The following is an 11,890-nucleotide window of genomic DNA, read 5'->3' on the forward strand; positions in this document are numbered from 1 at the left end:
CAGGGGGTCCCCGGGAGTGGGTCAGTATTTACGGGGGGGTCCCCAGGAGTGGGTCAGTATTTACGGGGGGTCCCCGGGAGTGTGTCAGTGTTTACGGGGGGGTCCCCGGGAGTGGGTCAGTATTAACACGGGGGTCCCCGGGAGTGGGTCAGCATTAACACGGGGGTCCCGGGGAGTGGGTCAGTATTTACAGGGGGGTCTCCAGGAGTGGGTCAGTATTTACAGGGGGGTCCCCGGGAGTGGATCAGCATTAACACTGGGGTCCCCGGGAGTGGATCAGCATTAACACAGGGGGTCCCCGGGAGTGGGTCAGCATTAACACTGGGGTCCCCGGGAGTGGGTCAGCATTAACACGGGGGTCCCTGGGAGTGGGTCAGCATTAACACAGGGGGTCCCCGGGAGTGGGTCAGCATTAACACAGGGGGTCCCTGGGAGTGGGTCAGCATTAACACGGGGGTCCCCGGGAGTGGGTCAGCATTAACACAGGGGGTCCCTGGGAGTGGGTCAGCATTAACACGGGGGTCCCCGGGAGTGGGTCAGCATTAACACGGGGGTCCCTGGGAGTGGGTCAGCATTAACACGGGGGGTCCACGGGAGTGGGTCAGCATTAACACTGGGGTCCCCGGGACTGGGTCAGCATTAACACGGGGGTCCCCGAAAGTGCATCAGCATTAACACGGGGGTCCCCGGGAGTGGGTCAGTATTAACAAGGGGTCCCCGCGAGTGGGTCAGTATTTACGGGGGGGTCCCCGGGAGTGGGTCAGTATTTACGGGGGGGTCCCCGGGAGTGGGTCAGCATTGACACGGGGGTCCCCGGGAGTGAGTCAGCATTAACACAGGGGGTCCCCTGGAGTGAGTCAGCATTGACATGGGGGTCCCCGGGAGTGGGTCAGTATTTACGGGGGGGTCCCCGGGAGTGGGTCAGTATTTACAGGGGGGTCCCCGGGAGTGGGTCAGTATTTACATGGGGGTCCCCGGGAGTGGGTCAGTATTAACAAGGGGTCCCCGCGAGTGGGTCAGTATTTACGGGGGGGTCCCCGGGAGTGGGTCAGTATTTACGGGGGGGTCCCCGGGAGTGGGTCAGCATTGACACGGGGGTCCCCGGGAGTGAGTCAGCATTAACACAGGGGGTCCCCTGGAGTGAGTCAGCATTGACATGGGGGTCCCCGGGAGTGGGTCAGTATTTACGGGGGGGTCCCCGGGAGTGGGTCAGTATTTACAGGGGGGTCCCCGGGAGTGGGTCAGTATTTACATGGGGGTCCCCGGGAGTGGGTCAGTATTTACATGGGGGTCCCCGGGAGTGGGTCAGTATTTACGTGGGGGTCCCCGGGAGTGGGTCAGTATTTACAGGGGGTCCCAGGGAGTGGGTCAGTATTTACAGGGGGGGTCCCCGGGAGTGTGTCAGTATTTACGGGGGGGGGGGTCCCAGGGAGTGGGTCAGTATTTACATGGGAGTCCCCGGGAGTGGGTCAGTATTTACATGGGGGTCCCCGGGAGTGGGTCAGTATTTACAGGGGGTCCCAGGGAGTGGGTCAGTATTTACAGGGGGGGTCCCCGGGAGTGTGTCAGTATTTACGGGGGGGGTCTCCGGGAGTGGGTCAGTATTTACAGGGGGGTCCACGGGAGTGGGTCAGTATTTACATGGGGGTCCCCAGGAGTGGGTCAGTATTTACATGGGGGTCCCCGGGAGTGGGTTAGTGTTTACATGGGGGTCCCCGGGAGCGGGTCAGTATTTACATGGGGGTCCCCGGGAGTGGGTCAGTATTTACGGGGGGGTCCCCGCGAGTGGGTCAGTATTTATGGGGGGTCCACGGGAGTGTGTCAGTATTTACAGGGGGTCCCCGGGAGTGTGTCAGCATTAACACGGGGGTCCCCGGGAGTGGGTCAGCATCAACACGGGGGTCCCCGGGAGTGGGTCTGTATTTATGGGGGGTCCCCGGGAGTGGGTCAGTATTTACAGGGGGTACCCGGGAGTGCGTCAGCATTAACACGGGGGTCCCCGGGAGTGGGTCAGCATTAACACAGGGGGTCCCTGGGAGTGGGTCAGCATTAACACAGGGGGTCCCTGGGAGTGGGTCAGCATTAACACGGGGGTCCCCGGGAGTGGGTCAGCATTAACACAGGGGGTCCATGGGAGTGCGTCAGCATTAACACGGGGGGTCCCCGGGAGTGGGTCAGCATTAACACGGGGGGTCCCAGGGAGTGGGTCAGCATTTACACTGGGGTCCCCGGGAGTGGGTCAGCATTTACAGGGGGGTCCCCGGGAGTGGGTCAGCATTTACAGGGGGGTCCCCGGGAGTGGGTCAGCATTAACACGGGGGTCCCCGGGAGTGGGTCAGCATTAACACGGGGGTCCCCGGGAGTGGGTGAGCATTAACAAGGGGTCCCCGCGAGTGGGTCAGTATTAACACGGGGGTCCCCGGGAGTGGGTCAGTATTTACATGGGGGTCCCTGGGAGTGGGTCAGTATTTACATGGGGGTCCCCGGGAGTGGGTCAGTATTTACATGGGGGTCCCCGGGAGTGGGTCAGTATTTACAGGGGGGTCCCAGGGAGTGGGTCAGTATTTACAGGGGGGTCCCGGGGAGTGGGTCAGCATTAACACGGGGGTCCCCAGGAGTGAGTCAGCATTAACACGGGGTCCCCGGGAGTGGGTCAGCATTAACACGGGGGTCCCCGGGAGTGGGTCAGTATTAACACGGGGGTCCCCGGGAGTGGGTCAGCATTAACACAGGGGGTCCCCGGGAGTGGGTCAGTATTTACGGGGGGGGGGGGGGTCCCAGGGAGTGGGTCAGTATTTAAGGGGGGGGTCCCAGGGAGTGGGTCGGTATTTAAGGGGTGGTCCCAGGGAGTGGGTCAGTATTTAAGGGGGGTGTCCCCGGGAGTGGGTCAGTATTTAAGGGGGGGGGTCCCCGGGAGTGGGTCAGCATTAACACAGGGGGTCCCCGGGGAGTTGGTCAGCATTAACACAGGGAGTCCCCGGGGAGTGGGTCAGCATTAACACAGGGGGTCCCCGGGGAGTGGGTCAGCATTAACACGGGGGTCCCCGGGGAGTGGGTCAGCATTAACACAGGGGGTCCCCGGGGAGTTGGTCAGCATTAGCACGGGGGGTCCCCGGGAGTGGGTCAGTATTTGGGGAGAGCGGGGAGTGGGTTTTCAGGAGTGGGTTCACATTGGAATTACCCTCGCTCCAACACCTCAAGTCCACGTCACCCATCAGAGCAACTGAGAGCAACTGGTCAAAAATCAAAATAAGAGGTTCTTTTTGGAACCTTTTGATATTGGGGGGGATAGTCACCCTGACTCGAGAGCACACCATGGAGAAACTCCAGGGGTTGTTTTTCCAACAGGGAGGGGCAGACTGTTTGTCAACCTGTGGAAGATTGGCAGCTGAGCTTTCGCCAGTCTGGGCTCTGGAATCCCCTCCCCAAATCTCCTTTAAGACGCTCGTCAAAACGAGCTTTTGGCTACCCACCCCTGATGTGGGTTCTGACACTCGGTGTCAACTTTTATTGGATAACACTCCCGTGAAGCGCCTTGGGTTGCCTTGGTGCGTTAAGGGTGCTCTGTAAAGCAAAGCTGGTGTTTACGATGGCACCAAACCCTGTCCCTTCTCCCATGCGACGTACCGATAGTGATGACCAGGTTCCTATCTCCTTCGTCCTTCTCGTCGTCACTGGGGGTTTCTTTATGCGTGACAGGCATCCCTGACAGCGATGGGAGACTCCTGTCTGATCTGGAGGGCACTTCTGGCCTTACAGCGAGGCCGGGCTGTTCACTGGGGCCTGGGGAAGCCCGGGCCCCTGAGGTACTGGTAACCGCGGGAGGTGTTTCCAGCTCCTGCCTCATGGAGGATGGGTTCCCTGAAAAGAACAGAACAGAGCCAGTTAACAGTTATCGGTACATCAATCGGTAACCTATCGGAAAATTCCAAGATCTCCCAACCTTCTCCTCCGTTTCCAAACGCGCTGGGATTTAATTGCAGGCATCCTCCTGGGGCCTGGTGAGTGAGAGACGGAGGCCGTTTGGCCTGGAGGCGTATCACAGCCGACCTGACCCCCACTGTGACCCACGATCCAAACACTTCCCAACCGGGTCAGGGTTAACCAGGGCCTCTGGAGAGGCTTGCGCTGCTGTCCTGCTGGGCCGAGAGGGATGAGCAAGCAGGCCAGCTATGGAATACAAATATATGAACGTACAAAGTTAGCAGAAGGTGGCCATTCGGCCCCTCCAGCCTGCTCCACTGTTTGATAAGGTCGGGGCTGATCTGATTGCGGCCTGAACGTCACTTTCCTGCCTAGCCTGCCCAGAACCTCCCACTCCCTCGCCAGTCGGAAATTCGTCTAACTCAGCTTTAAAAACGTTTAATGACCCAGCCGCCCCTGCTCTCTGGGGAAGAGAATTCCACAGACTAAGGACCCTCACAGAGAAAAAAAATATCCCCTCATCACCATCTTAAACGGGACAGCCCTCATATTTAAACTGTGTCTCCTCATTCTCGTCTCTCCCACAAGGGGAAACATCCTCTCAGCATCCACCCTGTCCAGTCTCCTCGGGATCTTATATGTTTCAATAAGATCACCTCTCACTCTTCTAAACCCCAATGGATACAGGTCGAACCTTTCCCCATAAGATAACCCCCTTCAACACTGGCATTAGTCAAGTGAACCTTCTGTGAACTGCTTCTAAGGCAATTATATCCTTCGTTAAGTAAGGAGACCAAAACTAACTGTGGAAAAACATCCCTCCTTTTATATTTCATTCCTCTTGCAATAAACAGCATTCGATTCACCTTCCTAAATGCTTGCTGAATCTGGGAATGTCACTCCAGCCCAGTGGAAGGCAATGCTTTCAAAAGCTGAGCCATTGGAGGCAGCCCTGTCAAAAATCTTCCTTCAGTAATGGTTAACTGGGAGTAGTGTGTCCACAGACGTCAGTCGTCACCGTGTGACCATCCAGCAGAAACTCAGGTTCTCTTCCCCAGAGAGCAGCAACACAAGTCACTCCCCTCACGTGGATGGAGAGGCAGTCAGGCTGCTCTCCTCAGCCTCCTGGTGTGTGCCTTTAGGGCAGCAGGAGCTGCGAATCAGGCAGGCAACAAAGAGAGTCAAGACAAAATCTCCCTGAGGATAGAGTCACCTCCTTCAACCACTCCACCCACCCAGAGTGCCGACTTTGGAATCTGTCCCTCAAACACCCCAATGACCAGGACTCTACCTGCTTCAAAAGCAACTCCTTCACCAAAGCCATCTTCAAGCTGCTTATCCACCAGTCCCCATGGGGAGGGATACAGCTGGATGACGGCTGCAACTTATGCAGAGGAGACGGGTTACTGGAAGCAACGCTGCCCCCACCCAGGTCCTCACCCGTCTTCCGATTTTCCTGCCAGTAAAACTATCAGCCATGGCTCAGTGGGTAACACTCTCGCCTCAGAGTCAGAAGGTCAAGGGTTCAAGCCCCACTCCAGAGATTTAAGCAATGTCGGAGGGTCGGTGCTGAGGGAGCGGCGCACTGTTGGAGGGTCAGTACCGAGGGAGTGCCGCACTGTCGGAGGGTCAGTGCTGAGGGAGCGCCGCACTGTCGGAGGGTCAGTACCGAGGGAGTGCCGCACTGTCGGAGGGTCACTGCTGAGGGAGCGCCGCACTGTCGGAAGGTCAGTGCTGAGGGAGCGCCGCACTGTCGGAGGGTCAATACCGAGAGAGCGCCGCACTGTCGGAGGGTCAGTACCGAGGGAGCGCCGCACTGTCGGAGGGTCAGTGCTGAGGGAGCGCCACACTGTCAGAGGGTCAGTACTGAGGGAGCGCCGCACTGTCAGAGGGTCAGTACTGAGGGAGCGCCGCACTGTCAGAGGGTCAGTGCTGAGGGAGCGCCGTGCTGTCAGAGGGTCGGTGCTGAGGGAGCACCGCGCTGTCGGAGGGTCGGTGCTGAGGGAGCGCCGCACTGTCGGAGGGTCAGTGCTGAGGGAGCGCCAGCCGCACTGTCGGAGGGTCAGTGCTGAGGGAGCGCCGCACTATCGGAGGGTCAGTGCTGAGGGAGCGCCGCACTGTCGGAGGGTCAGTGCTGAGGGAGCACCGGAATGTAGGAGCACCACAGTGTTGGAGGTACCCAACTTTGAGATGAGAAATTAAACTGAGGTGCCCTCTGCGATCACAGGTATATGTAAAAGATCTCATGGGCACAACAGGAAGATGAAGACCGTGGGGTGAGAGTTCTCCCCAGAGTCCTGGGCAACTATTTATCCCTCAACCAACATCACTAAAAAGGATAAAAGCAAAATACAGCGGATGCTGGAAATCTGAAACAAAAACAGAAATAGCTGGGAAAACTCAGCAGGTCTGGCAGCATCTGTGGAGAGAGTAACAGAGTTAATGTTTCGAGTCCGTATGACTCTTCTTCAGAGGGACTCGAAACGTTAACTCTGTTTCTCCCTCCACAGATGCTGCCAGACCTGCTGAGTTTTTCCAGCACTTTCTGGTTTTGTCACTAAAAAAGATGTTGTGATGCAAGTTCGAAAGCTGAAACATTAGCTCTGTTTCTCTCTCCACAGGTACTGTCTGACCTGCTGAGTATTTGTAGAACTCTCGGTTTTTATAAGGAATTTCCGGCCTCCGCAGTATTTTGCTTTAGTTTCACTAAAGCAGACTGCGTGGCCACTTTGTCAATGCTGTAGGTGGGAGGTCGCTGACTCCAACGATCAGCCACTTGTCCGACATTACTTCAAAGAAGTATCTCATTGGTTGCAAAGCATTTTGGGAGGTGTTGCTAGATGGAGAAGGGCGCTATATAGATGCAAACCTTTCTTTCAAACACCATATGGCTCTCACCTGCCCACTGGTTCCCTGTGGCATCATCTTGTGGTCCCACCAGAGCTGCTACCCACTCTGCCGTTTCACCGTTGCTGCCTTCCGCTGCGTTGTCCGATGGGCTGGGGCCCACCGCGCTGCCAGTCTGCCATTCCAGAGCTGCCTCGCCCTCGCCGTCGGCCCCAGGTCCAGGCTCAGCTTCAGGAGCCAGTGCTTCCGTCCGCACGTCCCAGCCGGCCGAAGCTGCCGGTGCACCCGAGGAGGAGAGCTGGGCGGCACGGCTCCGACAGTCTCCCCTCCCACGGTCCCCTCCTCGGCCCGGAGGTTCAGCGGGCAGGCCCGGGGGGTCGTCCGTCCGGGCGCTTTTAGCCCTCTGCGGTGAGCCAGGCGATGCCGGCGCCTTCCTCTTCTGAACGGGCAGCATTATCACGCCCACTATTCTGCAACGACAAAGCACGATCCTGGGTGAGTTTCTGTCACGGGAGTGAAGGCGAGAGCATCAAACATTTCCTCATGTGGGGGGAACTGCAATATTACAACAGTACAGGAGCAATCATAAAACACACTGTCGGAGGGTCAGTACTGAGGGGGTGCCGCACTGTCAGAGGGTCAGTGCTGAGGGAGCGCCGCACTGTCGGAGGGTCAGTGCTGAGGGAGCGCCGCACTGTCGGAGGGTCAGTACTGAGGGAGCGCCGCACTGTCGGAGGGTCAGTGCTGAGAGAGCGCCGCCCTGTCGGAGGGTCAGTACTGAGGGAGGGCCGCACTGTCGGAGGGTCAGTACTGAGGGAGCGCCGCACTGTCGGAGGGTCAGTACTGAGGGAGCGCCGCACTGTCGGAGGGTCAGTACTGAGGGAGGGCTGCACTGTCGGAGGGTCAGTACTGAGGGAGCGCAGCACTGTCGGAGGGTCAGTGCTGAGGGAGCGCCGCACTGTCGGAGGGTCAGTGCTGAGGGAGCGCCGCACTGTCGGAGGGTCAGTGCTGAGGGAACGCCGCACTGTCGGAGGGTCAGTGCTGAGGGAGCGCCGCACTGTCGGAGGGTCAGTGCTGAGGGAGCGCCGCACTGTCGGAGGGTCAGTACTGAGGGAGCGCCGCACTGTCGGAGGATCAGTGCTGAGGGAACGCCGCACTGTCGGAGGGTCAGTGCTGAGGGAGCGCCGCACTGTCGGAGGGTCAGTACTGAGGGAGCGCCGCACTGTCGGGTGATGAAGGCCCAGCCTCTCCCCACCCCGGGGTACAGCCGGTCTCCGGCCTCTCTACCTGCCCCAGGCCTCATCTCCCGCCCGTTTCCGCAGCAACCGGGGGCCCGGCTCCGTCACCCCCTCAGGGTCCGCGCACCACTTCCGGTACCACATCCGGTCCGACCCGCGAACCCTCCTCGGCCGCAACTGCCGCCCCGCACAAAGGTTCCGGGTCTCAGCCAGACTCTTTCAATCTCACATCCTCTTCATCCCCTGGGTATTTTTTATATATAAACTGCCCAATATTTAATCCCCATCAAACACTCCCAGGACAGGTACAGCACGGGGTTAGATACAGAGTAAAGCTCCCTCTACACTGTCCCCATCAAACACTCCCAGGACAGGTACAGCACGGGGTTAGATACAGAGTAAAGCTCCCTCTACACTGTCCCCATCAAACACTCCCAGGACAGGTACAGCACGGGGTTAGATACAGAGTATAGTTATCCCATTCATTTTGTCAATGAATCACAGCTTCAGAACGAATCATTCACATCTTTGCTGCTTGGGTGAGGATTGTTCCTGACCGCGATGCCCCCCAAGTTCAAATAGCCAACTGCCGCTCCATCCCAGGGCTGGCGCATGAACGTTTGGGACACTGGGCAATTCAGACTCCGTCTGCGTCTTTGAGGTTCACGGAAATAGGGGAGGAAACCCGGAACGGAAAAGCAAGTGATGCACAGAAATATCTGCAGTGAAAGTGGGTTGCCATAGTGACAAGAGTCAGGGTGAGCTCTGCTTCCATCTCCTGGCGTTTGCTGCCATGAGTTACTCACCCAGCAGCGCAGCGTCTGAATGCAGCTATACCTCCTAGCTCAGGAAAACCTGGGGCATGGGACCGGTCAGCTTGGGGGGGGGCTTGGCTGGTTGGGAGGCCAGGAGGCAGGGAGGGGGTGTGGGTATCTGCCGCTGTTTCTGCCCTGCCTCAGTCAGCTTCCGGCTAGCATTTTACAGCCTCACCTCTCCCGGTGGGGCTCGCTGCTTGTTGGGGGTACAGCTCACCCGGCTGTTATGGCCTTTCAACTTCCTTCGAGCCCAGGCTATTCGACCATCGAGTATCACCGTGGGTGCGATGAGAGTGGCTGATCTGGTCACGCCTGCAGGGTCGAGTCCCCACTGCGCAATGAAGAACAGGAGGTTGGGTGAAGTACACCAGCGACCATAGCACGCTTAATGCAGGTTGAGATCGGCTAATTGAGGGCGGCCTGGAGCTTGTACCTTTGGGCCCTCACTGAGGTAAACACCCATCCCTCACTGGGAGTGCACTCAGCATCGGAACCACAGAAGGTGAGCAGCCAAACTCTTACCAGCACAGGTATACCGACAAAGTGGCTATACCTTCAACTGCCTGGGCCTGAAGCTCAGGAACACCCTCCCTACATCTCTCCAGCTCTCTCTCTCTCTCTCTCTCTCTCTGCTCCTTTAAGACGCTCCTTAAAACTGACCTCGTTCACCGAGCTTTTGTTCACCTGTCTCCGATATCTCCTTTTTGTTAATCAGTGTCAGGTTTTTGTCTGATAATGTTCCCTGAGGGAGACTTTACTGCACTAAAGGCCCTCTATGAATACAAGTAGTTTCCGTTTTTGGTGAATATTTGGAAGGTTTTTTTCCGTCTTTTTGCTGAGGTTTATTTTCCCCACTCTGTGGGGATTGGGATGGGGGACTGGATGGGAGAACTCATCTTGGTGCTGCAGCCTTTCATGAGCATGGGATTGCTAATCTGGCCTTTGCTGTCTGTAATGTTCATATTCTCGTTTCACTTCGCTAGCACCTGAATGCAGTCTGTATCGCTGGGATGAAATGGAAGGCAAAATTCATGGCTGCTGAAATCTGCATTCAAACCCTCTGACAGTGCAGCACTCCCTCGGTGCTGACCCTCCGACAGTGCGGCGCTCCCTCAGTACTCACCCTCCGACAGTGCGGCGCTCCCTCAGCGCTGACCCTCCGACAGTGCGGCACTCCCTCAGTACTGACCCTCCGACAGTGCGGCGCTCCCTCAGTACTGACCCTCCGACAGTGCGGCGCTCCCTCAGTACTGACCCTCCGACAGTGCGGCGCTCCCTCAGTACTGACCCTCCGACAGTGCGGCGCTCCCTCAGTACTGACCCTCCGACAGTGCGGCGCTCCCTCAGTACTGACCCTCCGACAGCACGGCGCTCCCTCGGCACTGACCCTCCGACAGTTTGGCGCTCCCTCAATATCACCCTGTCAGAGGGTCAGCCTGGATTTTTTGTGTTCGAGTGTCTGAATTGGTGCGCAGACCCCTGACCTTGTGACTGAGAGGTGAGTCCCTGAGCCAGGGCTGACTCTATAATGAGATCAAGGACAAGCGGTGTCCAGGACGTCAGTATATCTGCTGTCCTACAAATCGTGCCACAGGATCTTTACCATCTAGCTGAACAAGGCAGATGTTCCTCTGATGTGAAGGACAGCACCTCCCTCCATGCGACACACCCTCAGTGCAGGCTCAGCCTGCATTATGTACCCAAGACCAGTTCTAGACTCAGGACCCAGAACCTTCAAACTGACAGCTTGGGCAGTTATTTTCTGCCAAGTCCCAAGGAAAGAGATTGGCTGCATTTACATTTTCAATGCAATCTATTTTAAGTCCCTCACTTTGGAAACTGAGCACCGCTGCATCTGTTTAAACAGGGGTCGTATTAATTTCAGCAGCCTGACAGGCTGTTTTGCTAAGTATATTAATCACACGTCCTCCGGTTATTGATTTCCCCCGCCACACTTCCCTCCTATCCCAAAGGCCTTGGAAATTCGGAACGCCCGGATCAAATCTCCCCCTTTCACCTTCACGGCTCCCGGGAGAACAATCCCAGCTTCTCCCAGTCTCTCCATGTGAACTGAAGTCCCTCATCCCTGACCCCATTCTGGGTAAATCTCCCTCCGCAGCCTCCCCCAGGGCCTCGACACCCTCGCTAAAGTGCTGGGGCCCAGGATTGCGCATGACGCTCCAGACCAGGCCTAGCCGCTCATCGATTAAGGTAACGTTCATTAGTACGATCTCCGTTATTCAGTCCGGTGTTTCCTCCCTCGCTACGAGGTCAGGAATCGTGAAGAATCCTGCGATTGGTTTCCTCTCTGAGCAGAGGGTGCCACCATGTGTTTATCCATTGCAAACACACAATCCAACTGGGGAAGGGGGCGACATTGTGGTCATCTCCAATGGACTCATAATCCCCGAGGCCCAGGCTCTTGGGAATAAGGACAGAAAACGTTGAAAAAACTCAGCGTCCGCGGAGAGAGAAAGAGAGTTAACGTTTCGAGTCCAGTATGACTCTTCTCCAGAGCCCTGGGTCCACGGTGGCTTTAAAATCCAATTAATAGATGTGGAATCACAGTGGTGGTGACCATGAAACCATCGTTCATTGCCCGTCCCTAATTGCCCTTGAGAAGGTGGTGGTGAGCCCCCGCAGGTTCCAGGCATTTAAGGGTCAACCACATGGCCGTAGGTCTGGAGTTACACGTAGGTCAGGCTTGCTAAGGGCGGTAGATTTCCCTCCCGGAAGTACATTTGAACCCATCGATCGTTCAGCCTGACTCTTTGGGTTTCTGGTCCATTAATGTAAGACACTCTGGTGCCCCTCTGCTGTGGGTAGCAGACCCGTGTGACCTGCGGACTCTAGACAAGACAAACAGGAACAGAAAGGCCATGCCGCCAATCTTAGCCCAACGTTCCAGAAAGCCTCAACAACTGCCCCGCCACCAATTAAATAATTCCGGGGATTTCACCCATCCCCAGTAGTCCAATTGCTGGAAAAACTCAACCCAGGTCTGGCAGCATCTGCAGAGAGAGAGAAACAGAGTGTTTTAACGTTTCAGGTCCAATATGACTCTTC

At 57.0% G+C, this 11,890-nt stretch overlaps 1 protein-coding gene across 3 annotated transcripts in view; it reads right to left on the bottom strand.

Annotated features, from left to right (window-relative positions):
- The window catches only part of gon4lb (gon-4 like b), a 74,840-nt gene extending 66,683 nt beyond the window's left edge, over positions 1 to 8,157 (bottom strand). For all 3 annotated transcript variants that reach the window (XM_078534112.1, XM_078534111.1, XM_078534110.1), the window contains exons 1-3: positions 8,059 to 8,157; positions 6,823 to 7,241; positions 3,628 to 3,861 (exon numbers count right to left, since the gene is read on the bottom strand). In XM_078534112.1, the coding sequence (XP_078390238.1) occupies positions 3,628 to 3,861; positions 6,823 to 7,241; positions 8,059 to 8,153 (748 nt within the window). In that variant the 5' untranslated portion in view covers positions 8,154 to 8,157. The remainder of the gene's footprint in view (positions 1 to 3,627; positions 3,862 to 6,822; positions 7,242 to 8,058) is intronic.
- Positions 8,158 to 11,890: the final 3,733 nt, after the last annotated feature.

The sequence above is a fragment of the Cetorhinus maximus genome, chromosome 36 (assembly GCF_964194155.1).
Source record: "Cetorhinus maximus chromosome 36, sCetMax3.hap1.1, whole genome shotgun sequence".
NCBI lineage: Eukaryota > Metazoa > Chordata > Chondrichthyes > Lamniformes > Cetorhinidae > Cetorhinus > Cetorhinus maximus.